We start from the raw sequence: 27,557 nt of genomic DNA on the forward strand, positions 1-27,557 counted from the left end.
GGGATGCAAGTGAGATTCTAAGAGGTGAAACATGACTCTGGCTTCCAGGCCTGACATGGCTTCCAGGCACAGAATGACCCCACCAGCCATGGTCCGGGGCTTGGCACCTTTGTTAGGTTTTTGGCCACACCACTTGCAAATATTCCCGAAGCTCAATGCTTTCTAGTTACACTGAGAGCAGCCTTCCTGGATTCTAGGGTGACCTTTGTACAGAGGGAGCACGCCATAGCTGAGCTGAAAGTGATTCAGAAGAAACATTTCCCAGACCAGAAGCATCTCCTCCCCTATCTGCCAGGAGTGGAAGTTTGAGTTGAAGTTCTAGTGGAAGGTGGGAGGAGCCTGACCCCAAGCTTGGAGTAGGGCAGAGAAATCCTAGAGACTCACACTTGCACTAGCTGGTATACAGGGGGGAGCCACGGCACATTTGATGCTTAGTATAGTATAGGAATGCTAGCCTGGAAATCCAGGAGCTCACTCACTTCTGATTCTCCTAGGAAGACTTTAAGCATAGCACAGACACCCCCAAGGAGCAAAACCTGTGAGAAGATCAGATGCATGAGTCCACCCCACTACCCAGCCGGCCAGAGGAGGGACGAACAAGGTAGGGGTCCACAAAGGTCATGATGCTGTGCCCTGCTCGCAGTGACCACCTGTGCCATCTGGGGAAGAGAACTGAGTCACAACCTGTCTGAGTCATCTTTAACCCTGACTCTAAATATACCTAGTAGTTAAAATAACATTAAAGCAAGATGCAAGGCTTTAGGTTGTGGAAAGCGTGCCGAGTATTATCACTACCTCGGAACACCCATTGCTTTTAGGCTCTGCGTGCAGCCCTGGTCCTTCAGAGTCCTGCACCCATCATTCTAAACTCATCTTCTAGGTCTTCAATCTACATCCCTGAGGCAATACATCCTGGCTTTAACTCACCACACTACACAGCTCTGGGATTTCCCTTCACAGACAATATTGTTTTCCTTCCACATCGCAGATAACAAGAATGGCTTTTTCCTTTTCCTTTGTGTGTGTGCATGCATGTGTGTGTGTGTTCCACCTATGTGTCTGTGCAAGTGTACGCATATGTGTGAGTGAGCATCCGGAGGTCAGAGGTCAACGCTGGCTGTCTCTCTCTATTGCTCTCATCTTATTTTTTTTGAGACAGGGTCTCTTGGTGAACCCATAGCTCACTGATTGGACAGCTAGGCTGGATCCCCAGTCAGCTCCAAGGATCCAGTTATCCCAACCCTACCCTGTTCCCTCACCATTCCCCTTAAGTGCTGGAGCCACAGGCACAGGTCCATCTGGCTTTCCTGTGGTTACCTAAGTGTGGCTTTTCTCTAACATAGTAATAGGCTTCCTTCCACGGTCTACCAGCATGGGCATCACCTTGGACTGAATGACCCAGCAGCCCCCCTGCAAGCTAGTGACTGGCCTGATTCCGGCAGAATCTGCCTCTGAACCAGCCAGACTGAGCGAATAGACTTCTGTGCCAAGAATAACCTTTCTCATGGTGCCCCTTAAAGGGCAGTGAGCCAGCCTTCCTGAAACAAGAGCCCCTCCAGACCTCAGTGCAGTCCTATGGAGAGCTGCTTTTTACAGCTGATCAAACTGAAGTGCTGAGAGGCCAGAGGACTGCTCAAAGTCACATAGTAGGAGGTAGGACACGCACATCCTTCCTCCTAGGTCACACGGTCTAGCACAGGCCAGCCAAGGGCAAAAGGCTCCATACGAGCTTTCATCCTTAGCACATCTCTACTGTGTCCTGAGAAAGTGTTACCTGGCCACCCAAGAGCTGTTCACCCCTCTGCCCTTCCACAGGCTCCTCCTCCATCCACATACATGTACATGCCTTTCCATCCGCTCAGTCACTAGCCAGCCAGCCATACAGTCATTCGGCCCAAACCTATCTTCCTCTTGCTATCCATGTGTCTCTACACATATGGCATAGCTTCCCAAATTCCCACTCAGCACCTCTCCCATTCATCTATTTATGCCAAAAAATACTCACCTTAATATGTAAGTTGAATTATCTTTCCATTAACCAGTTACCTATAAACCTATCCATTTACCCAAGCAAACATTCATTCATATTCAAATCCATATCCATTCATTCATACGTCCATCTTTTTATTTGGTCGTACACTGTCCTCCCATTAACTAAAAAAAATGCATCCATACACCTGTTCACTCATATGTCCATCCAAATGTTTAACCACCCATCCATAGATTCATTCAAACACTCACCCTCCAAATACACACACAAACACACACACATACTCGCACACACTAGCACACACGCATACACACGTGTGCACTCACAAACATTCACATACTCACAGGCATACACACATGTATACACATTCATACACACGCACACTAATGCACATACACTCACACACACATGCATACACCCTGCCTACTTGTTCATCCTCATGTACAACATGCAAACATTCACCCATCTATCCATCCAATCTTCCCTCTACTCAATCACTCACTTCCTTCAAACAGCTTAAAAATAAATAAATACAATACAGTTTTCAGAAATAAAGGTTTAAGACAGCCGGGCAGTGGTGGCACATGCCTTTAATCCCAGCACTTGGGAGGCAGAGGCAGGAGGATTTCTGAGTTTGAGGCCAGCCTGGTCTACAGAGTGAGTTCCAGGACTGCCAGGCTACATAGAGAAACCCTGTCTCAAAAAACCACAAAAAAAAAAAAAAAGAAAAAAAGAAAAAAGAAAAAAAAAAGTTTAAGACAGAGAAGAACAAATGAGATGGGCTGACATTGTTCAGTGATACAGCAGGTAATCGCAGCCCAGTCACAAAAGGTAAGCTTCCTGGGTTCCACAGAGAAGGAAACACAGTCAATTCTAGAGCTACCATGTCTACAACATGCAGCTAAACTCAGTCTTCAGACTTGTGTGGCAAGTGCCTTTACCCACTGGACCATCTACTAGCCCTCCACCTTATTCTTTGAGAGAGGGTCTCACATGGCAGGTGGAGCTCACTGATTCAGTCTAGACGCCAGCCAGTGAACCCCAAGTATTCATCTCCTCAGTGCTGCGATTCCAGGCATACACTACTCTGATTGGCCATTATAGGTGTTGAGGATCAAACTCAGGTCCCCGGGCTTGCACCAACTGAGCCTTTCCCTAGCCTCTTTCTAAGACACAGATTTTTAATTGCATGCAGATACCCTACAAACACAGGCATGTAGAGGAAAGCCAGCCTAGGATGGCAGAGACAGAGCCGCACGACACTGTCATCTGGGAAGTGGGCGCCGGTCCCTCGTTAGTGAGGAATGGCTTCAGCCCCCGCCCCAGACCCTCGGGCAGTGGCTGCATCCAAGTCCACCCTCTCCTCCTCGTCTTCCTCCTCTTCCTTCGTCTCCTCCTGTTAGAGCAACATCTTCAGGGTGCGCGAGGGTGAGAAGAACAAGTCTCCTCCTCCAAAAATTCACCAAGAGGAAGGGTCACTGAGAGAAAGGTGTGAGCAGTCCATCTCCAGTATGCCTGGATTCGAGACACAGGGTGGTGTCGGGGAGGGTAGAGGGGAACTCCCGCTGCAGGGGTGAGGGCTATTGGTTCATTACCTACCTTGTTCTCCCTTCTGCTTAGATTGTTTATTAATTAAAAAGTTTTAGTGATTAAATTTTTATTAAATTAATTTCTTTTTGTGCAGGTGATAAAATTTTCAATAACATTTGGTGTGTGTGTATGTGTGTGTACACATAGGAGTCAGAGGACAACTTGAAGGAGTTTGTGTTTTCCTTCTGCTATTGTGGGGTCTTGGGAATAGAACTCAGGTCATCAGGCTTGACAGCAATCACCCTCACTCTGTGAGCCATCTTGCCCTCCTTCTTTTAATGAAAACTTTGTTTCCAGTAAAGGATAGTTTTCAGCATCCAACAGAGCAGAACAAACAACACAAGAACCGTACATTATGGGCTTTTTCAAAGGTCACATAGCCCTTCTTTTCCTATATTAAAATGTTAGCTTACTCACCATCCCACTATGATGGGTCTTGAGCCAGCAACTGGGATGGACCCCAAAGAGGATGGATGTTTTTTCCCCCCTATTTAATTCAAAATTGATTCTCACTGCCTTATAAAATATATATTTATTCTGTGGTGTCTAGGTGCTAGAAGATTCTTTCCCAATGAATCAGAGCGCTTTCTCATTGTGTTTTAATACTGTTTTAAGATAATTTTTTTCTCTTTTCTTTTTAAATCAAAGCTGACAGGAAAACCTCAAAAGGAAGGTTTCGAAAGCAACCACATGTTCACTCTCAGGGGCCATTACTGACAAGTCCCACCTCCCCCCTGATTGGCATTTTTGTAGACATTCCTCCCAGATGGGAAGCCCCCATTGCTAACAAAGACCCAGTCCCCGACTGGGCGCTAGCTTGTCCCCCTTTTGTCTGTGGCTTTAGGAAAACCGTGCACCCTTTAGATAGGCGTCCATTCTGGGAGAGACGTATGGCTTAGGAAGTTGAGTCCTTATTGATGAATGACTCTTAATCCGGTTTGTTGGCTAATTATGCTCTCGGGAAGGTAGTCTCTCTGCCTCGCAGGAAGGATTAAGTCCCCTGTCTCCGGTGGTGCAGGGTTAAGCTCCAGGTCTGTAATGACTGAGTAATGAGACCGGCTCTCTGAGGACCCCTGGCATCCATCGATCAGATTTCCCTTCTATTGAGACAATGCCAGAAGTGGGCCCAGCAGTTAATTATGGGAGAGGTCAAAGGTCACGCAAAACCAACACCAGTCTATATACGTCCTCATTCCTAACTGCGGACAAGGTCCACGGCTCAGCCAGAGGCAGCGAGGGTCTCCCTACACCCCTCTGAGATCTGAGATAACCATGGGGTTACAGCTACTCTCTGACCTCTTCCAGTGCCCCAAGTGGCTTCTGGCCATCATTAAGTACACTCGGCAGTTTTTCACGCCTGCAGCACCTTACCCAGCTCAGGCTCCTACTCGCCCTGGCTTGGGATTTGGTGTCTTGCCCCCTTTGAAGCTTAGCCTAGCTCCCTCCTTCTGTTCTCCAGACCCCCTCACCTATAGACACCAACATCACTGTGACATCGGGAGCTCCCAGTCCACGGGGACTTGCGTCTTGTTCAGCTTGAGCCTCAGAAGGGAGCTGAATGTGTGCAACTAGCAGTGGCTGTGTGCTGAAGGGACAAGGACTGGGCTGCTGCTTCCGGCTGACCGGCCCTGTGATGTGTGGGACAGCACTGGGCAGTACTGCAGGCCCTGCACACAGGACAGCTCCAAGAGGTGGGCACCAACATTCTTAACTTTATGCCAAGTTAAGGACCCCTGGTATCCATTGATGGGAAACTAAGGCGCATGGAGCCAGGAACTGAGCCAGGCTGCCTGACTTCAAAATTAACATCATTCAGTCACAAGAGGCCACATACTAGGTGCCTCCTGAATTGGCCAGCCCAGAGACAGAATGTGTACTACTGGTGTCCAGTGGTTACTGGGAGTTGTGGGTCTCAGGGTTGGGGGGAGGCTAAGAAATACAGCATTTCTAAACTGGTTGTGTGGCGAGCAACTGTGGATATTCACTAAAAGGCACCAGCCTGCAGACTTCACACGGGTCAGCTGTGCGGTATGTGGACGGCAGCTCAACAAAGCCGTCTTGAAAACAAAGAGAAAAAGGGCTGGGGGGACAGCTCATGATTTCCCAGAACCCACACAAAACCGAAAGAAGAGAGCCGCCTCCACCGTGTCTCAGTCCTCCAGCACAGTACCCCGTGGCACGCGCCCCACATGCCTCAGACAAACATGCAATAACCATTTTATTTTTTTAATCGAAGAAAAGCTGGTGTTACTTTGCTGTTGCACATATCTGCAGGACAAGCTGGCTTGTTTTGGCTCCTACCTGGATGCAGGGGGACCATGAGGGTGGTCACTTCCTGTGTACAGCGTTTTCTATTTTGTTTGTTTTTCAAAAAGTACCCTTACTACATATCCCAGGCTGGCCTCCAACTTCTGTCTTCCTCCACCTCCCAGGTATTGGCATTTCAGGTGTGTACCACTACTTTTGACTCAAGGATGCTCACTTTGAACAAGGCCACCTGCTCAGCCTGGGCTCATGGTAGGGTATGTTCTCCCAAGATCAGAAGGGTGTTCCCACTAGGAAAAGGATGGGCAAACTGTAACAGAGGCAAAGTCTCCTTGGGACTTTTCGCCAGGTTCTGGCTTCAAGACCTTATAAAATACTACTTGAGGGAAGACGAGCTTTGGCAGTGTTTGGGGGTGGCAATGAGGGGTGGGGTGTGAGGCTCAGACAACCCCATGCTCCTTCCTGCCTGTTACACACTGGATCCCAGGAGCTACCAGACATTCTCTCCTTCCTTTGGGAAGACGGGAGGGAGTGTGCTGCAGACCTTGAAACCCTTCAGGGGCTCCAGCCCCAGCCCCCAGATCATCAGAGGTACACAGGTGCCAGCAAAGGTCTCAGCTCAAGGTCAGAGAGCTGGTCTATGTTCCCTGGCGGGTATAGCGATGTAACAGGGTCCACAGAGTAGGTCTTGAGCACTTAGCTTGTCAGCAAGCCTGGGCTGATGGCAGCTGAGACCCAGGGCTCCCTGCTCAGCCTTCGGTCCTTCATGCAGCCTGATGAGTCAGAATTGAACTGACCTCTGTGGGTGGGCTCCCCATCTTCCTTCCTAGATCCCTGTAGGGCGTGATCCCCCGCCAAAACAACAGGAAGTAACAGAGGAGATCACCCTCATGGCAACTGGCTAAAACTGTGGCCCAGGTAGAAAGGACCATCTCCACTTCCCTACCCACGGGGCAAGTGAGCCAAAACTCCAACATGAGCAGGCTAGCTTTGGCCTCAGTGCCCTTAATCTGCATGAAGCCGCCCAAGGGCAGTCCCATGTCTCAACCAGAGATTTATGCCCCATGGTATTTACTGGGAATCAGGATACCTCCCTGCCCTCATTCTCTGCCTGTGCCAGGCCTCTTGCCCGCAACCTGGCCCCTGGCCCCAAAGAGCTACCAGCCTGACCTCCAGGAGAAACCAACAGGAGTCCAGTGAGGTCCAGGTCTGCCTGCCTGTGGGAGCAGCAATGGGAAGGGACTGGTGGTTGAGTTCTGCTGAAGATCAACAGCATTCGTTACCTCCAGGGTAGGGAGCCCCGTAAACATGCTGAAGCCTGGGAGACTCACATGGCGACATGGGTCAGCTCTATATACCCCTTCACCAAGAAAGGGGGCCTAGGCAGGAGGCCTATGGCCTCTGAGTGAAGGGAACATTTTGGAGAGTCTTGAAGGAATGGGGAAAGATGAGCCCTGGCAGCTGCTAAGAGCCAGCTGAGGCCAGTGGAAGCCTCAGGCAACCACTGCGGCTGCAGACCCATCCCTCCCAGGGTTGCAGCCTGGATCCATCTGGAGGAGCCAGTAAGGGCAGCCCTCGGGACCCCCTGACCTTGTCCATACACACAAGCCCCCGGCGCTCTTTGTCTCAAGGCCTTTGGGGAAGGCCGATATCCATTTCAGTAGCACTCAAAGGCCAACAAGCTCACAGTTTATTTTCTTAGAAATAATGGTTTTTTTCTGGTTAGCATTCCTCTGATGGAAACACAAATACAGCCACTGTAATAAGAAGCAGCCAAGGGGAGGGGGGAGGCGAGAGGGCCTGCTGGCAGCACTGGGAAGGTCTGCCACCTGAAGTGGGGGCGGGGGCAGGCAGGACACCCAAGGGGTGAGAAGCCAGGTGGAAAAGGAGCTTTCAAGGGAAGAGCCCAATGCATAGCCTCCGAGGCCGAGGCCGCCTTCCACACCCCCTAGAGCAGTGGTTCTCAACCTTCCTAACTCTGTGACCCTTTAATACAGTCAGCTCCTCATGCTGTGGTGACCCCCAGCCCTAACATTATTTTCCTGGATACTTCATTACTCTAATTTTTCTACTTCCGTGAATACCTAATGTGAATATCTGATACGCAGGGTACCTGCTAGGTGAGCCTCATGGGGGGTCACGACCCACAGGTTGAGAACCACCGCCCTAGAGCCAGGCTCCTTCCACAACCTCTTCTCAAGGGCATCCGCCGGGGCAGGTGTTGCTGCTCCCATTGTCAAGGGAGGCAGACTGAGGAAACCAGGGCTCCAGACGACCCATTACTTGCAGGATTCGGGGGGGGGGCAGTCAGTGAGCCCCTCTGAGCAGCGGTCAATCCACCGGCCCCAGAGCTGGAGATGATGTCAGAGACCTGCATCTACTCCAGTCTCTTAGCCAGGCACCTCCCACTCCACCCCATGTCTTTCCTACCGAGGGTAGGGGTAGATACCCACACTCTCTTCCCCACCCCCACTGAGTCCTGTCTCTGTCCCACTAAAGGTTATCTAACTCATTTTGTCTTGTGCAACCTCTTGCTAACTACTGAGTTATGACCAGGAAACACACCCGGGCCCAGGTCTGACTGACAGCAAGGAGACCCTTAGCTGACACTCTGGACACTCCAGACCAGATTCCCACACTGAAAGGGGACTTGTCTTCAATACCAAATCACCAAGTACACAAGGTTTGCACTGTCCCCTGCTACAGACAGTCATGGGCCCAACAACTCTCCCAGTGACCTAAACTGCCATTGACTGCAGCCAGTCTCAAGCAACTGAGAGCTGGCTAGCCTTGCTTTTGAAGGTTTATTTTATTTTTTATTTTACGTGTATGAGTGTCTTGCTTGCCGGCACATATGTGCACCACACGTGTGACTGACTGTTGCCCACAGAGGTCAGAAGAGGGTGATGGATTCCTTGGAACTGGCATGGCAGAAGACTGTGGGCCACCAAGTAGTGGCTGAGAATCGAACCTGGGTCCTCTGCAAGAGCAACGAGTGCTCTTAACCACTTAGCCATCATCCCTCCAGCCCCTGCCCCATCCTTGCTGGTCCGTTTTAACTGTTGTCTTGTCTCAACTGAGAATCACCTGGGGAAAGAGTCTCTCTCAATGAGGGGCTCCTGTCTATCTAGGTCAAGGTGACCTGTGGGCATGGCTGTGGAGACTTGTCCTAAAAATGACAACTGACATGGGAAGGAAGAGCCAGTGCATTGTGAGGAGTGCCATTCCCTGGCTTGGGGCCCCAGACTGCATAAGCATGGAGAGGGTTCGCTGCTCCCTAAGTAAGCAGGTAGCAGGGGTGCCGTTTGTCTCTCTGTTCTTGAGTGTGAACCTGACTTGACTACCTGAGTTTCTGCCCTGACTCCCCACCACGATGGACTGTACCCTGGTTCTGTAAGCTAAAATACACCCTCCCCCTCTAAGCTGCGTTTCATGGGAATATGATGAAAAGTTTCTCATAGGACAGAACAGAAAGGAGACCACCACCTAATTGCTACCCGGGAATAAGTAACTGGGAGCTCCAAGTCCAGATTCCTCCTGCCTGCCAGTCTGCAGCGTCCCAGCTTTCATCTCCAGCAGCACACACATTAGCATAATTGCGTGTTTTCAGGGTTGGGGGAGGAGGATCCTCCTCTCTGGCTAGCTCCAGGTCCCCAGCTCTTCCTGCCTTCTCCTGCCTCAAGCATAACTCTACCTGGAGTTTCAATAAAGTGTGCTATAATCTGGTGGAAATGACTTAACAAGACCTCGGCCGTTATTCGCTACGAAGGCCAATTGGTTTTAGTTCTTTTTTTTTTTTTTCCCTTCCCTTAATGATAAACTAAATGAAGGCCGGGTGTATTATTAAGAGTATGGTTAAAACCCTTTAATGACTTGCTCTGTAATCTGCCTAACTTTACTGATTGACAAGGACACCCCTGGGGATATAAAATCCAGGAAGTGATTGTTTTCATCCATTACATACATGCTAATTTTGCCATTTCTGATGGTTGTCATTTTTTTTCTTTTCACACACACATCCCAAAAGGAAAATAGTAATATATTTAATATACTGTGGCCACAACAAAATCTCATTTCCCCCAAGAGCTTTAATTACAGCATTTTGAAAAGGGCCTGGGTTGAAACTTGCGAGAGGAATAAACCACTTGAATGAATGGTCTAAAAATTAAGTACACATAGAAGGGCAATGTGCGCTGTGGGTTCAGACTAAACAGCCATTAGTGGGGGCTGGGGGGTGGGGGTGGGGATCTCGGTTATTTAAACAAACCATTTGAGGGTGGTTTGCTCCTTGTTTGAGGCCTGGTCCTGATTATAAATGAGAGCTTTTAATTAAGATTAGTAAGACCCAATTCAAGCTATAATTTGGCCCTTTTCCTCGGCAAATGTCTATGAAAGCAAGGTGATTAAGGTTAAATGAGTTGAAGCCTTTAAGGGGGATGAGCTGCTCACTCCTGGCCCCAGCCTGCCCCTCTGGCAGAAGGAGCACGAATAGGCCTGGTTAAATCAGAACAGGGGGCTGGCTGGTGCAGGGCTGGCCTTCATGCCCTCCAAAAGGCCTGTGATCAAAGGGCTCTGTGAGATGCAGATGCACCCACTTAGCCAAGGGAAGAGGAACTGGGAGACAGAGTGTGCAAAGGTCCTGGGGTAGAAAGAAGCTGGATTTTGAGGGGTAAATGAAGGTTGCTAGGAAGAGATAAGGGATGGAAGGATTTAAAAGAAAATAGTTCAAAGTGTTCTGGCAGAGACGGGATGAGCCAAGGAGAGGGGCTCCATGGATGACGCCAAAGGGGAGGGGCTCCCATCTATTCCATTGGATGTGATCCTAGTGGGTCACAGTCATAAGCCTGTCTCTAGGGAACAGCAACAGAGACCAAGGTCTCTATGGCCTCTTCCATCATTCCAAAGTGAGGAAACCTGGGACTCCTCTCCCCAGTCTTCAGACAGACTGTTGAGACCCCATGGCTGATGGCTAGAGCCAGCCTCTGCTGGATCACCTGGCTGAAGAGTGAGCTCTCTGAGCCCAGTTTCCCTAGATAAACACTGTCACTGGTCCCGCCAGTCCCAGGTCCCAGCTTCCTCATCTCCAAGTAGAATGTGCGAGGCTCAGGCAGGCCTTCCCCGACATTCCCTGGGCTGGTAACTGCCTTCTAACAACAGGACTGGGCCAACCTCAGAGGACTGATGTGGGACATCACAGCCTAGGACATCAGGCTCTGAGGAGGGATGGCGACAGACAGGTGGGAAGTCACCCATTTGGGAACCAGGGAAAGCTTCCTGAAGGAGATGATGCTGGGGATATGTCCCCTCCCTTCACAGCTAGGTTCCTGGGATGGAAATCAAACCAGAGACAGCTAGCAGCCCTAAAGCCAGGCCCAGGAGGAGCCCAGGAACATACAGTGCAGTGTGGCAGGGTAGACAGTGGCTGCATGAATGGGTCTGGAAAGGGCCACCAGGAGGAGCAATTAGGGGCCACACAAGTCACAGAGCAAACTCTTCTGCCTCATCAGAGCCTCATCAGTGGCCCAAGGCAACCCCATTTGTCCCCAGCAAGCCCCTTGCCTCAGTCACTGTGTCAGCCCACAGCAAGCCCTCCGCCAGCATCAATACATCAGCAGGACGAGATGATATTTAAACAGAAATGGAGACTGCCTCAACACCATCTGCATCCCATGGCCATAGTCACCATCAGTACCATAGTCACTCTCTCCATCATTAGCATCACACTCATCTCATCAGCATCTGCATCCCATCGCCATAGTCACCATCAACACCATAGGTCACTCTCTCCATCATCAGCATCACACTCATCTTATCCCCATTACCACTGTTATCAACATCACAATACACATCATCAGTCTCTCCATGACTAACATTATTAATATCATCATTATCCTCACCTTCACCATCACCATCAACACCACCACCCTCAACAATGTCACCAATATTACCATCCCCATAATGATCTAAGTCAATATCACCCCATCTACCAGGTGGTTGTGACACATGCCTTTAGTCCCAGCTCTTGGAAGGCAGACCTCTGTGAGTTCAAGTCCAGCCTGGTCTACAGAGCAAATTCCAGGACAGCTAGGGCTGCACAGGGAAACTCTGTCTTAAAAAAAAAAAAAAAAAACACAACAAATCTATCTATCTATCTATCTATCTATCTATCTATCTATCAACCATGTATCCATCCACGTATCCATCCATCCATCTATCCATCCATTTACAAAGATATAGTTTGTCATGTACCTTGCCCAAGGCCCTGGGTTTGGTTCTCAGCACTGCAAAAAAACCAGATAAAAGCGAAAAGTACCACATCATCAGGACCTGTTAGCCCTACTACCATCACCATAGCAACCGCAGCTAATGCTTGCGTATTACACACTACATGCAAGGCTATGCTATCATGCTTTAAATACATCAGCCTATTTACTCCTTGCTTCCTACAAAGTAGTTGCTGGAATGGGGCTCACTGGACAGACAGAGGTTGAGTGTCTCACCCAGATACACAGGCAGGATGTGAATCCTAGCAATCTGGATCAACATCTATTCTTTAATGGCTGCTCAGTTGAATAAGGACCATTCAGAACGTGACAGACAGCAGTGACCACAGCAGACACAGCAATGGGCACACCACACCTGGGCTCTCATCCCAATCCTGGCAAGGAAGGCCCTTCTCTCTCAGGTCTCCTGTGGACCATCTGAACAAGGAAAGGAACATCTGGGTGGTCTCTGTGCTTCCTCAGGCCACCCTGAATGTGGCCTCTCAGTCCCTGCAGATGTGTTTGTGGTCTTCTGGGGGTAGCCATCTTAGAGAGTCTGATGGCCTCTGTGTTGATAGTCCGGCAGGCTGCACTTGTGCCAACCAATGCCTGTCTGTGAGTCTCCAGGAATAAGAACACCCAAGACAAGCAGGATGAGCCTACCCAGGCCCTCAGAACCCAGGCCAACCAGCATTCACTGTGCATTAAGACTATCACTGATAACTTCAACCTCTAGGTACCACCAACTGAAGGGCAGCGCACATGGTACCATGAGCATCACCTCCAATCTGTGTGGCACTGAGGGACTCTGAAAGGTCTTTACCATTCACAGCCCCCTGCAGCTTGCAGTTCCTATAACAGCACATGGTGGCAGGGAACAAACTCATCTGCATGTTGACTACTGGGAGTTAGGCACCCAGGCAGGAGAGCGTCATACACTGCACTGTGTCCTGCCCTAGCTCCTCAGGGTGAGTGGGGGAGATGCTGAGACTCACTGAGGGCAAATCACCACCTGGTGCTCACGTCAGAGGTGGGCTGCAACCAAGGCACCTTGCAGAGGCCAGGCTGTTCCCTGGTTTCCTCTCACATGACATAGGGTCAAATGGCACCATCACAGAAAAGATCCTCTGAGCAACTCCCACGCTCCCACTTCCCACCGCCCTCTGGGGTCTCACAGATTGTTCCTCTGAACCCCAGTCAGGGCTGGGGAGATGACTCAGACCAAACACATTCTACAGACCAGAGATCTCACAAGCCCTGCCCCAGGAGCTGGGAGCAGCATGACAGACTGCCTGTAAGTCAGGTGCTCCTGAGTTCCTGGGGTTACAGCCAGTTATATATGGCTTGAGAGAGATGGCTCTGACACCCAGCCCTGAGAAAACAAGGTTGGGGTGGGGTGCAAGATATGAAATTAGACCCCAGAGTCAGAAAAGCAACAACGGAGGGCAGCTGAGAGGCTGCTGGGAGTATAGTGGGAATGTCATGCAGGAGTGTGCATGTGTGTTCCCGAAGGGCACTCCCACTTCCTTCAGGGGCGGGGGGTGGGCAGAGATGGGTGACAGGCCCCCAGAGCCAGGTGGCTCAGCTGGGTGGGAACCAAAGTCTGGCTCTTGGGCTGGGACGTAGCTCAGGTGTAGAGTGATTAACTAGCATGCAAGGAGCCCTAGGTCTGATTCCTAACAAGGTTTAGTGATACACATCTGTAATCATTTATGATCACAGAAACAGAGGCAGGAAGATCAGGAGTTCAAGGTCAGTCTCAACCACATAACAAGTTCAAGGCTAGCCTTAATTACATAACAAGTTCAAAGCCAACCTAGACTACATGAGATTCTTCCTCAAAATGAACTAAATACGTCTCATCCCAGGACTCCATCAGTGTGGGGAGTTTAGCTGGAGTTCTGAAGGGCTTCAGAGAAACAGGCAGGAGAGGATGTGAGCTGAGGGCAGTGGGCAGCAGGAGCTGGGCTGTGAGAAGGACAGGCCAGCTCAGTGGCTTCGGCTAGCAGAAGGGTTGTAGCAAACATGACCCTCCCTTGCTGGAACATCGGGTCTTAAGGACAAGGAAAGGGTCAGAAATTATGCACATGCCCCGACCTGTACCACCTGGACCACTGAGCTACCTACCCTCCAGAACCTTCCAGCAGCCTTTCAAATGACCTGCTCTCTCTCTACCTGCTGCCCAGGCACTGCCCAGAGGTCTGTGGGTCACATCTGCTTCCCCTCCGCAGCTCCTGGGGACGCGAGCAAGCCGACACTAAGCAGGACCCATGTAAATTCTATCTGCTCAGCTCTCCACCTGTAGACGCTGAGTAAATGCGATGGGTCAGTGATGTCCGTGTTTTCCAGGGACACTAGGCAGCTGTAAGGTCCCAGCTCTGTAGAGCCTGGTCAGAAGAGGCAGAACAGCATCCTGTTTTCATCCATGCTTACCCAATGCAATCAGTGCCACACTGAAGACTGCGCACCAGAGTGCATGACTGAGGATGGGGAAACCCTGGGGTTTTGTTCTGTCTGTGCTGCCGTGAAACTTTGGGAACACGGCAATCAATGCTTGATTTTCCTCTGTACAGTGAGGATGGGTGGGAAGGCCTGGGTTAGGAGTACATGATCAGGGAAAATGGTTTATAGACCCCAAGAGCTAAGCTCTGCCCAACACACATGGAGTCAAAATGACCATGAGACCTTTATGGGTCAGTATCCTACCTGGATTAGACTCCCACTTCCCAGGACTTCACATTTTCTGTTGGGGAGACAGTTCCTTTTCTTTTCTTTCTCTTCTTTTCCTTCCTTCCTTCCTTCCTTCCTTTCTTTTTTCTTTTGAGACAGTTCAGGCTAGTCTCAAACCCACTGTGTCCAAGATGGTCTAGCCTATAGATCCGTTGGCCTTGAACTTTTTTTTAATTCTATTTTATTTTTAAATTTATTTTTTTTAAAAAAAATTATTTTGAGGGGGCTGGAGAAGTGGCTCAGAAGTTAAAGAGCCCTGGCTGCTCTTCCAGGGTTCCTGAGTTCAATTCCCAGCAACCACATGGTGGCTCACAACCATCTGTAGTGGGATCTGCTGCCCTCTTCTGGTGTGTGTCTAAAGACAGCTGCCGTGTAAAACAAATATTTTTTAAAAAATTATTTTTTGGTTTTTCAAGACAGGTTTTGAAGTTTAGTTGTCCTGGAACTTGCTTTTGTAGATCAGGCTACCCTCAAACTCAGCAATCCACCTGCCTCTGTCTACTGAGTGCTGGGATTAAAGGCATGAGCCACTATGCCTGGCTTGCCATGGACTCTTGAATGCTGGGATTTCAGGCATGCACTACTGTGTCTCCCCTGGGGTACAGGCTTCTACTTTTGAACCATCAACTCAGCACCCCAGGTGCAGAGAGGAGAGGCTGGACAGACGGATGAATGGTTTGAATCACAGACTGAGGCTAGGAAGAGGAGAAGAGTTAAGGCAGCCTCACAGCCCACTCATGGGCAGGTCTCCTGCAGAAGATGGTGGTTTGAAGGCTGAAGTGAAGGACCCAGAAGACGAGTCACCCCGGCTTTTACTGACTCCCACGCGTAGTCAGGGCCAGACACACAGATGATCATCCAACCTTGATATCATCAAGGACAAGGGGGCTAGAATTTAGATGAAAGCCCAGTCCCCACATTTTCAACTTTGCCTACCAGGTGAGCAGCTATGTCTCCTGGAAGCCTGCAGGACTGGCAGAGGCCCGAACTGCCCGTGTCCACAGGGCTGGGCTATAGGATCAGCCTGCTGCTATGCCACGCCCCTCTGGCCCCAGCTAGGGGAGGGCTGAGGGAACTCACCTTCACACTGCCTCCCTTCCCCTTTGTAGCCAGGTTTGCAGAGACATTTGTAAGACTTGGGTGTGTTCTGGCAGATGGCATCTATGTGACAGTCATCTGTGCCCTCTGAGCACTCATCCACGTCGGCGGCTCCTGTGGGGGAAGGGAAAGTGCAGGTGAGGCATGTTGGGAAGACATCTGAGCCGGTGCCGGAAGTCCGTGCCCCTGTCCTACCACTGAGCACTGGGATAGCTAACATTAACAGTCACATGTCAGTTTGATGAGATGAGGGGCAAATTGGTAGCATCCTTAAGGCAGTTTCTCTGTGCCAGGCACATGTCTCCTCACATCTGATCTTTATTTTCATAACAGTCCCATTAGGTATAGCCATTATCCTCACTTAGACGGAGAAACCAAAGGCTAGAAAAACCTCTCTGTGGATCTAGGTCCCCCCAAAGGCATCCTTCCAAGTCTACACTCCTCCTTTTGGAAGAGTCCTCTGAAGAACTCAGATCCAGCCTCAGGGTTGCAGATGAGGAAACTAAGGCAGAATAGTGTACAGGTACCAAGCAGAGGCCATCCAAGGAGGCTGCCGGTAATCTAGATGTGAGACCCAGAGGCAGTGGGACAGTGGGGGGGATCATCCCCTAGGCTCCAACCTAGAGGAGAGTCTATAGATCTGCTTTTCTTTCCCTCTGCCAACCCAGGCTTCAGATAGCCAGTACTCATAGCCCAGCCTCTAGACCCCCAGCACTATTCAGGCTCAGCGTGCTCTGGTGCACCCTCTTCCTGTCCTCAGCACATAAATCCAGAAAGCCGCAGTCATGGTTGCATAGTAGAAAAGGCCTTCTGCACACGTACCTGATCTCTCTCTCTCTCTCTCTCTCTCTCTCTCTCTCTCTCTCTCTCTCTCTTTCTCTCTCTCTCTCTCTCCTTCTCTCTCTCTGTCTCTCTTTCTCTCTGTCTCTTTTTCTCTGTCTGTCTCTCTCTGTCTCTCTGTCTCTCTTCCTCTCTCTGTCTGCCTCTCTCTCTCTCCCCTTCCCCCCTTCACTGTCTTGCTTGCTCTAAGTTTACTCAGGGAACAGACAGAACTTTAGGGATCTGAGGCCAGTGATACAGGATACCGGTTTAGGCTCCGTCATAGAATGAGCTTGTCTGAGCATCCCTCTCCTTCCAGCTGGCTGGGAGCACCACACAGATGGACAGGCAGAAGGACTCAGGTGAGCAGACAAGGGACTTTCAGCAGCTGCCCTGAGGACAGTTCCCCTGGGAGGCTCCAAATGTCCCCATCTCTTTATCCATCTGGCCTCACCCAATAATGTCCACTTTCAATTTATCCTCTGGCTGGACCTCACCCCTCTTCCTTACTCCAGACTCCAAGATACTAGCTCACCAGAGGGGAGGGAGGCATTGGAAAGAAACATGGGAGATTCTTCTCTGCACGCGCAAACACGTGCAAAAGACAGATACACACATGTACATATATGTAGCATCCCTCCCAAGGCCAACCACCTATGCTCAAGTGTGTGGTCCACCTCTGCAGCTGCTCAAAGGTGGTAGGCAAGAACCAAGAGGTAGGCAGCACAGTAAACCGGAGAGCAGAAGCTAAGGCCAGTAGGGAGGTCAGGGTGGGGGACTCTTCTGGAGAGCTGGATACCGAGGGACCCACTACTTCAAGGGCAGGATGCCAGAGAGGGCCAGACTACATGGGACACCCCTAAGAGAGGCTCATCTTTCCACTTCCTGTAGGTCAGGGCATGAGAGCGAGGGTCAGGAAGTTCCCCAGGGGGTCTGAGGTCCCTTCTATCTCCCACCTAGATAGGATGGAAACACAGACGTTGGGAAGGAGTGGGTGGGGCCATCTGCCTTTCAAATTATAAACTTGGCCTGGGAGCAAGGAAGGGAGCCTGGCTGAGCCAGACTGCAGATTTCTGTGCAACTCTCAGATATAGGCTGCTCACTTCAGCTCTGATTTTCTTATTCGGCCGCTGGGGCTCCAGAGTCACCAGACTTCCACTGAGGAAAAGGGGAGACACCAGGAGGGACAGAGAGGAAGCGAGAGGTACACAGGAAAGTCCTACAAAGGCGAGGACCCCCAAAGCCTGGGAGAAATGCTCACGGACTGTCTAGTACCCTCAACAAGGCCCAGTTTCTGGAACCGAAGCATGGAAGAAAACTGGGCGCCAATGGTGAAGTAGCATGGACTAGCATAAACTCCCTGGCACTGGCTCTCTGTGGGACTCTCGGGAGAGCGAGACGGGTCCCTCCCCGTCCTCTCCAAGGAGAACAAGGAAGAATGTGAAAAGAGAGGCTCGGTGTGCAGCTTTGCCCTGGAGCCCCTTCCGGGAAACTCAGATCGCGAAAGGGACACCCCCACCTAGCAGCTCCTTCTGCCCGGACCAAAGGCTGTGCCTGTACCTCGCCCCCCTCTCTCTGATGTCTGTTCTGTTATTCGTGTTCTCATCCACCTCCTTCCCTACGTCTGTCCGTCTCTTCTCCCCCTCCTGTCTGACAGTCCATCTGTCCATCTCTTCCCAGACATCTCCATCCTTCCTCTCTCACTCGGTCCCCTCCCTCGGCGACGCCCCTCCGAGTCCTCCCGTCTCTCTGTCTGGTGTCCATCTGTCTCCTCCTCTCCGTTCTTTGATCTGCCTTTCTCCTTTCCTCTGTCCACTGCCTCCTCGCTCCCCTCCCTTGCCTCCTCTCCCCTCTTCCCTCCCGCGGCTGTCTTTCTGAGGGCTTCTTCCTGGGCCCTTTTGTCTGTTCCCTCTTCGCCTCGGCTCCTGTCCGTCTGTCCCTCCATCTTCCCACCTCCCCTCCAGTCTCAGAGCGTCCTTTCTGACCACCTCCGGGTTTCTCCTACGCGGCAGCTGCCCAGTCCTTGGCCCTGGGGGAGCGCCGCTCTCGGCTCGGGGGTCCCCGCCCGTCTCCGTACGCATGCCGGGCCCCGCAGGCGGCCGTCGCGCTTCCTTTCTTCCTCCGGCCTCCCGCTTCCCCTCCCGGGGCCTCAGCCCACCCCGCCCCCGCCGGCCCCGGGCGCCCCGGGCGATCGCAGAAGTTACTTTGCAAGGAGGCAGAACCCGGCGCGGGGCGGCCTCCGACGGCGCGGGGTGGCAGCCTGTAGGACCCCGCGCGCCCTCATCCCCCCGGGTCCTCGCGCTTACCTGGCAGCCCGCTGCCCCCCACCAGCCGCCCGCGCGCTCCCAGAGCGAGCAGCAGGCACAAGTGCCAGCGCACGGCCGCCGCGCCCATGCTCGCTGCGGGCCGCGCCGGGTGCGGGCGTGCGGGGCACCGGACGCTCGGAGCGGCCGCTCCGCGAGCGCTCCTGTCTGCAGCGAGCTCCGCTACCGCTCCGGCTCCGAGCCACACTGCCGGCGCGCAGGACAAGCTGACAGCCGCGCGCTCATTGGCCCGCGGCCGCGGGGGGCGGAGCTCGGCGGGAGGCCGTCCAGTGGGCGTCGGGTGGCGTGGCCTGCGGGCGTCTGGGCCCGCCCTCTCGCCCGGGGCGGGCGGCAGGTGGGGGGTGGGAGCCAAGAGAGCTGGGGTCTCGGTGCAGGGTGTCACCCGGGGCCGGGACTGGGCCCCGGGCTGCTCTTCCCCAGTCCCGCTTTGTGTGCTGATCCCCGAGGTCCAGGGTGACTGTTCCGCCGGCGCAGCATCCTTCAGCCCCGCACACACTCAATTGGGGGGAATAGAGGTGAAGAAAGGCCTGGAGGCACCCAGGAGTGATGAAGACGATGCTCAGTGCACGCAACCAATCCAAAGGCATTTATTGAGTCTCTCCTGGGTGCCAAGTGCTGCTGGGGACAGCCGCACACTGGTCGGCATGGAAAGCTCTGGAAGATAGCTTCAGAATTTGCGTACAAAATCAAAGGAACTTTTCAGAACTACCCCGAGGACAATGGTTATAGGAGTGTTTGTCTTGGACAGGCGCGTGTCGCGCATAGAACAGTGCTCCCAGGGAATGGACGACCTGGCCTGATTGAGTGGCTTCTCTGTCCCCAGGCTCTTGTTGCTCTGCGAAGCCCAAATCCTCGGGTGACAGGCCCAGCGGGGCGAGGGGACCGGTAGCGTCGCGGTCTCCCTAGCCCAGATCCTCCCCCCAGCTCGGGGTCTACACCTGACCCCTCGGCCTTGAGGTCTGGCGGGCACTCAATGGTCCCTCTCAGCTCCGGAGGCAGGACGCTGAAGAAGTTCAGCAAACCCCAAGGCCCATCTCCTTGACAACCACCAATAAGAGCTCCTGTTTTCTCCTGCTCTCCAGATTCAAAGACTAGACTTTTCTCTTTTTGTCCACTCTGCCTGCGCAGTGTTGCGTCCAGCGGTTCCCGTCCACGCTGGCTCTCTCTTCCTCCCTGCCCCCACACATTTGCAGCCACCTCCAAGGCCCCAGAAGGTTAAAGTCATGCGTCTCGGCTCCTGCTGTGGGCCAGACTTTCCGTGGGCTTGTGGCAATGGTTTGGAGACTAAGGCAAGGGATCCATTTCCACGTGATGCGCATGGAATCAGGGAGGAAAACGTAGGACCCTGGCCTCTGCACTCCTACCCCGCCACTGCTTTTTCTTTCCCTGGTTGCTCCTGGCCATGTAGTTTAATTTAGGGGACCTCGTTACCATGCCTTATTTTGTCTTCTCTCAGCTGTAGGGCTTTGGAATTTTTTTTTTTCAGTCTGTGCAACCAATCTATTTTCGAGAAGTGTTTTGGGGGGGGGCGGGGCTCTGACTTCGTAGCACAATGTTTTTCATGTCTCTTCCTCAGGGGCTCCCATCCCCACTCATATGTCCCTAAATTCAGTAGCAGCCATGAGACCTTCTGTCCCTCAATATTAAAGTGGCATGGAGGCTGGGAATAGTTTGGGATTCCCGAGTCCCTGGGAATATGAAATTTTTATCTACAGTAACCTTTATCTCAGTGACCTTTATCTTCCATGACCTGAAGGTCAAGTTTGCAGGTGAACTAACACTCTTCAAGTGTGCAAAGAAACCAGGGTCTCTTCTAGGAGACCATGTTCCATGTGGCAGAGCCAGAGGGCCAGAGGGAGTGGGGGCTGGGGGAAGGGAGGCATGTCTCTAAGCTCCTGACCAAAGAGAAGGTTTATGGGATGGAAAAAGATACTTTGTCTCCCAGAGCAGAAGCAAAGACACGTGTGATTGTTGGGGGGAGGGGGCACGGGTTGGTTACTTGGGTGTTCTGGGGTGGGTTGGTTACATGGGGTCATCATGTCACTCTAATGTCAGGACTGAGGATGTCTTGGCGCCCCTGCAGACTGAGCTGAGAAAGTGGTTTGGGAAACAGACTGGGTTACCTTACTTACATCCAAGCCACCTGTGTTCATTCTGCATGCCTATCAGCACCCATGCCCTCCTCTGAGGTCCTCTCTAGACCAGCCACAGGCAAGGTAGCCTGGCGCACAGCTTGCCTTTTGCACCCTGAGCCCAATGTCACGCTGTCACCCGGATAGCCTTTGTTTTCTCCTGTCTGTACCCCAGTCCCTGCCCCATAAGCTGGGTGCAAGACCCCCTTCAGGCTCAGAAAACAGAAGTCCCCACTTTCACACTTCACAGTTTTCTCTCTGTCACCATCCAAAATGCAAGCCTGGGGCCTTCTCTGTAGCCACAGTTCCCAAAGGGAGCTAAAGCAATTATCATGTGAATCTGTGTACGAATGAACGAACAAACAAGTGAGTGAATGAATGAGTGAATGAACAAATGGTCCCTGAAACAAGACAGAGCCAGCTGTCAGGTGAGGTGATTTTGATAGTGCCATGACCTTAAGAATGAAACCAGCTGTTGTGTCTCTCTATCTCCTAAACAACCCACTTTCTGTGCCCTGTAGGGACGCTAGGCTGGTCAGCAGAACCCCAAATCTTGAGTGCCCAGAGCAGATGACCCTGGACTTGGTGCCCTTTGGCTCCCCCTGGTGACAGTTTGCAAAGATGTTTGCCTGAAACAAGCCAAGAGGAATTATCCAGCTCCTCTCTTCTAGGCGTGTCCTCTGGGACCCCACCTCGCCTCTTGACGGCAGGAAAGTCATGCCCTGGGCTCAGGTCACAATCTCAGCCCTGCAGCAGTGTCCCCATCACTGACCCCTCAGCAGCCTGGGTTCCTCAACTTGAACCATCTCGTAGGGTTGCTGGGAGCATAAAGCCAGGCAAGAGCAGGCAAGCATGACGTGGGGCCTCTCTGAAGCTCCAGTAGCAGAGGAGTGTGGCAGGTGTTTTCTGGGGAGGACTAAAGGAGACACTGAATCCAAAACCCTCGAACCAGGGTTCCGTGCTCCTGCTATGGTCGTTATAATTATGCTCCCTCCCCCTCCCTGCTCTGAATGATAGCGATAGGATGGGATTATAAATGCTTTATTGTGGACATTTTTAATCAGGAAGGGTTCTCTGGATGACTTGTAAGAGCTCTTTGGGGCACAGAGTTCTCTGTCACCATAAAATGTCATCACACAGGTGTCATGACTCTGTGAATGACCCCCTGGGGTTTTGTCCCTTTTTTCTTAAGGACGATTACCTAATTCCTCCTGAAGCTGTATTTGCCCCCTTTCTTCTTTCTTGCTGGCCTTTCTGCAGTTCCCTGTGCCATCCCGGGTCAGGTCTTTTTTTGGGCTGTCAGATGGGGTCTCGGTCTCCAGGTGCCAGTGATCCAGACCCTGATATATCCCAGAGTTGTGACCCCAGTGTCTTCTTCCCTCCCACTCACTATAACTATAGATAACATTTGTTGGTCATCCCTGGGTACCTGATATGGCACAGGGATGTCAGTGGACCCTGTTATTTACTCCTGTGACACTAAAATTGTTGCCATCCTCACTGGAAACCTGAGAAAAGTGGATTTGAGGTTGCCTGTCCAGGATCACAGAGCTAGCAAATGTCAGAGGTGGGATTCGAACCCTGTTTTGTACAGGGATGTTCATAAAACATGGTGACCAAAGGACAGAGAGGCACCATGGCACCAGTGGACACTATTCATTGTAGGCTTTGGGGGTTTTCTGTTTTGTTCCAATATGGAGAAGAGAGGCTTCCATATAGTTCCTTAATCATAGCAAGGTGCAACCTTCCTCCCTGCCTGCTTGCCTGAGGTCTTAGCCTGCTTTACCATTCTGCCACTCTCTTCCCCGACTCTCAAGAGGTAGACGAGACAGATGACCCTGAAGCGCTTCTCAGAGACCCCTAAGTGGAGCAGAGAACCATTGACTCATTAAGGCACTTTACAGGTTGGGGGCAGGGGCATGATGCCCATGTGGAACACTCATGAACCTGACTTGTGGCTTCAGGTTCACAGATGGACATGAGGACAAAAGAACTACAAGCACAATACGAAGACATCCCAGCCTGGGCTCATCTGATATTTGGGGAAACTGAGGCCCAGCCTCACTAATCTACTCTTCCTTGGACCGGTCTACCCATTGCTAGAATATCAATAGACAATCAGGGGCCATTAGTACTTCCTCAAAGCCTTGCCTACACACACACACACACAGAGAAAGAGAGAGAGAGAGAGAGAGAGAGAGAGAGAGAGAGAGAGAGAGAGAGAGAGAGAGAGAGAAAATGGGGGGGAACAAGCAAGGCTGTCCCCATAGCCTCTCCTCTCCTCCCTCTGACCACTGATTTTCTGGAGGGGACAGCAGTTTTCAGTTTTCTCTCAATGACTCCACAGAATACCTGCCAGGTATAAACATTCCTGACCCCCTGAGATGGCCCTGGGCTTCTCTGTCCTCAAGTAATGCATCCAGCCTGCCTCTTTTCTGAGCCACAGCTCACTCCCTTCCCTCCCCTTCCCTCCCCTTCCCTCCCCTTCCCTCCCCTTCCTTTCTCTTCCCTTCCCTCCCCTTCCCTTTCCTTCCCCTCCTCTCCCCTCCCCTTCTTCCTGTTCTCCTTTCTTCTCCCCTTCCCCTCCTCTTTTGTTCCCCTCCTTCCTTCTTCTTCCCTTTCCCTCCTCCCCTCCCCTTCCCCTTCTCTTCCCTTCCCTCCTTCCCTTCCATTCCCTTCCCTTCCTCATTATGCTTTTACCTGTCCCTACCCCTGACCTCTGAGCCCAGGACTTACCCTGGATTCTCATTGCTCTCCGCATGGCCCATCTGGGTGCTATGTACCCAGAGAGCCCCAGCCTGATTTTTAGTAGCCCCACCCACCTTCCCTTCAAGTGGTCAGACCCTTTGTCACCAAAGGTCCCTTTTAAGCCTTTGCCCTAAGCCTCAGAGGTAAAGAGGTGACTGGCTGGGCCACTGGCCTAACCCTAACCCTAACCCTAACATGTCATGCATGTGTGAAGAAGAAAAGCAAGCGGTACCTGTAGGGTGAGTAGGAGCTCAACTGGTGGCTTAAGGACTGGTGAGCGTTTGGAGTGGAAGAGCAGACAGAAGTCCCAGGGAGCAGAGAATCTGCAGAACCCAAGGGCTCAGGGACAGAGTTCAGGCTCCAAACAGTGCTGTTCTGACTTACTCCATGTCTATGGGAGCCAGGGAAAGGCTTAGGTAAGGAAGCAACATGGTAGAAGTGTGTTCTGGAAGCATCCCTCTGGCTGGGGTGGGGATGCAACATGGTAGAAGTGTGTTCTGGAAGCATCCCTCTGGCTGGGGTGGGGATGCAACATGGTAAAAGTGTGTTCTGGAAGCATCCCTCTGGCTGGGGTGGGGATGCTGAGATTTAAGTCAAGGCCTTTGTTTGGCCCCATGCCAATTCTCCTTTGTGAGTGTTCAGAGTCAGCCCAAGCTGTTTCTCTGGGTCTTGGGGTCAGATCCACCTGTCTTGTATCACAGCCTCCAGGAGAGCCATCAGGTAAGAAGGGCTTGGGGACACCTCGAAGCAGAAGCATCTGGGATTGTTTGGGCCTTGTATCCCTATTGGTACCTCAGTCTTTACCTCAACCACACAACATTTATCAGATTCTTTTACAGGGCTGGGGATGTAGCTCGGTTGACAGAGAGCTTGCCTTGCACACACAAAGCCCTGGGTTTGATTCCCAGCAACAGGGGAGGTGTGCTCAATCCTGCAATTCCTGAACTCAGGAGGTAGAGGCAGAAGGAACAAAGGTTCAAGGTCATCCTGGGCTACAAAGAGAATTTGAGGCCAACCTGGGCTATGTGAGACCCTCTTTCTAAACAAACAAACAACAGCATCAGCAATAATGATAATAGCAATAATAAGAAGCTTAAACACCAGATAGGTCGGCACTCAGAAGTAAATGAAGGGGATATAGACTTGTTCTTCCATAAACAAGGGGACAGAGGGGAAGAGGGAAGAGAGAGAGAGAGAGAGAGAGAGAGAGAGAGAGAGAGAGAGAGAGAGAGATCCAAAATGTTTGGATTATATAGAGTCTCAGGGGGACAGAAGCCCAGCCCTTGGGCTGGCAATTGCAGGAAGGGGCAGAGGGATGCTGGGAGAACCTGGAGGCCAGGTTCACTCTGGCATACAAATAGGCACCTCAGTTGCTTGTCCCAGGTCTGAGTCACAACAGGTGAGAAGGAGCAACTTGAGAACTCTTGAGCTTCCCAGTGGCCAGAGGAAAAGTTCTAAGAAGCCTGGGAAAACTGGCTGAGGATACCATCTGCCAGTATCCAGAGTGGGAGTGACCAGACCAGGTCTGGTGGAGGCAGACCAGGGCTAAGGAGGACAGTTTAACTTCAGCCCCTCCCTGGGCCCAGCTATGTCAGCAATGAGACAGCCAGTTCCCCTGTGGAATGTATAGTCCACAAGACCAGTAATACACAGTGTAGGCTGGCTGGGTGGGACGGGGGCAGCCTCAGGCACTGGTGGTGGGAGGTGAATTGGAACAGCCTTGGGACAAAGGTGGGCTCAGTGCTTGCCTACACGCACAAGGCTCCAGCTTTGTCTCCTACTGCTGTTTCCTACTGTTGCAAGCAAAGAAAAACAGCTAAAATTAACAAAATGCCCCCAAGTATTTTTAATTATATGTGTGTGTGTGTGCGCGCCCTCTCGCACGCGTGTGAGTGTATGTGTGTCTGTGTGAGTATCTCTGTGTGCCTGTGTGTCTGTCTGTATGTGGGTTTATGCACATGAGTGCAGTGTCCTCAGAGGCCAGAAGGGGATGTAGGATTCCTTGGAGCAGGAGTTACAGGCGAGCCTCCTGATGTAAGTGTTGGGAGTGGAACTCAGCTCTCTTAACCACTGAGCCATCTCATCTCTGTCATTCTCCACTTGATCTTAGCCAAAAGGCTGAGAAGCAATATCTCTGTCATTCTCAACAAAATAGAAATTCATCCTCTTGCCCCCAGTGTGTGTGTGTGTGTGTGTGTGTGTGTGTGTGTGTGTGTGTGTGTGGTTTCGGTTGTGACATATCCAAATGTTAATAGCCTTTCCTCCTAGCATGGGTTTATCTTGACCTTGCTTCACACTGTATGCATTTCTCGTGTCATGGGAGCTAGAACCCAGGGCTTTGCATGGGTTAGGCAACCATTCTGCCCTGTGTTATATGGGTCCCAGCAAGGGACGTGACTTTCCCCCTGCATACTCATGTGGGTTGTGGATTGTTTTCAAATTGGTTTTCGAAGTGAAGACAATTTTGAAAACCCATGAAAATAAAATTAATTCATAGAGACGCCTAGAATAAAGTGGGTGCTCAGGAAGCACTCGCTAAGAGCTGGGGCCTGGCACCAGGGCTCAGTAACACTTGGGGGATTCTGGGATTCTCACAGTGGTCACCACATTGCTCTGGGGGGATTGCTGGAAGACCAGCAGTCTGTTTGTCTGACCAAGATTTTTATTTATGGGGAGGGAAATGAAGACAAAATAAAATAAAAACATATAAAGCATTACAACCTTCCTCTGTCCACTGCTAGGGAACCCGGGGTCTTCAGGCAGGAGGTCTTGGCGCCTGCACAATCACAGGCCCACAAAACAAACAAATGAAACTTGGGGATAGACAGGGACATTATGCAAGGCCCCCTCCTCCCTGGGGGCTGTCACTCCCAAGCCAGGCACAGAACCCCCTCCCCCTGGCAGGCCAGCTAGGAGCCCCTCCCCGCACATACCCCCCATCAGTCCCCTTCTCTCTCTCCCTTCCTCCAGCTCCCCACCTCCCCGCCAAGGACTTTTTTGAAGTTGATCAATCAAACATGTTTTATTTCGGGGCCCTGTTCCTGCGCAGGGACTCTGAGCGGCCTTCATTAGTTCCACACAGTAAAAGAATAGACCGATTCAAGGAGGAGAGGGAGAGAAAGGAGGGAAGATTAGAGTTAGGTCTGCACACTTTAGAAAAAGAGAGAGGAGGGGGTGGGGTGGAAGTGCCAGTTTGCTAAAGAGAAGGCTGCTTTCAGGGAGGGGTCCCAGTCAATCCTCTTAGCCTGACAATGTCAGACCAGGACCGGAGATCGCCTGTCCAGCAGCCCCGTTTTTCTCTCGGGATGGAAGGGCAATGGGCTGTTTAAATTACTACTTAGGGTTCCAGCTGTTTTACCAGGGATTTGTCCAACTTAATGGCTCTTTAAAGCTTTAAACGAGAAAATGGTTCTTCTCAAGACTCAAAGAAGAGGTTCTGTGCAGCGAGCGCAGACAGCGCCCATTGTCCCCAGCTTAAACCCTGGGCGGCCCTCACCCCTTCCCCCTCCCCCTCTGGGGCGCAGACTTTGTCCAGCCCGGCGAGACGATTTATCCTTTTCACATTCTGGGTCTCTGGGCCTGCATCCAGGGGACTTCC

The 27,557-nt window shown here is 51.6% G+C and overlaps 1 protein-coding gene across 3 annotated transcripts in view; it reads right to left on the reverse strand.

Annotated features, from left to right (window-relative positions):
• Positions 1–19,252, reverse strand: part of Scube1 (signal peptide, CUB domain and EGF like domain containing 1) — a 127,162-nt gene extending 107,910 nt beyond the window's left edge. For all 3 annotated transcript variants that reach the window (XM_031351199.1, XM_031351191.1, XM_031351183.1), the window contains exons 1-2: positions 19,062–19,252; positions 15,919–16,050 (exon numbers count right to left, since the gene is read on the reverse strand). In XM_031351199.1, the coding sequence (XP_031207059.1) occupies positions 15,919–16,050; positions 19,062–19,149 (220 nt within the window). In that variant the 5' untranslated portion in view covers positions 19,150–19,252. The remainder of the gene's footprint in view (positions 1–15,918; positions 16,051–19,061) is intronic.
• Positions 19,253–27,557: the final 8,305 nt, after the last annotated feature.

This window comes from Mastomys coucha, unplaced genomic scaffold (genome assembly GCF_008632895.1).
Source record: "Mastomys coucha isolate ucsf_1 unplaced genomic scaffold, UCSF_Mcou_1 pScaffold11, whole genome shotgun sequence".
NCBI lineage: Eukaryota > Metazoa > Chordata > Mammalia > Rodentia > Muridae > Mastomys > Mastomys coucha.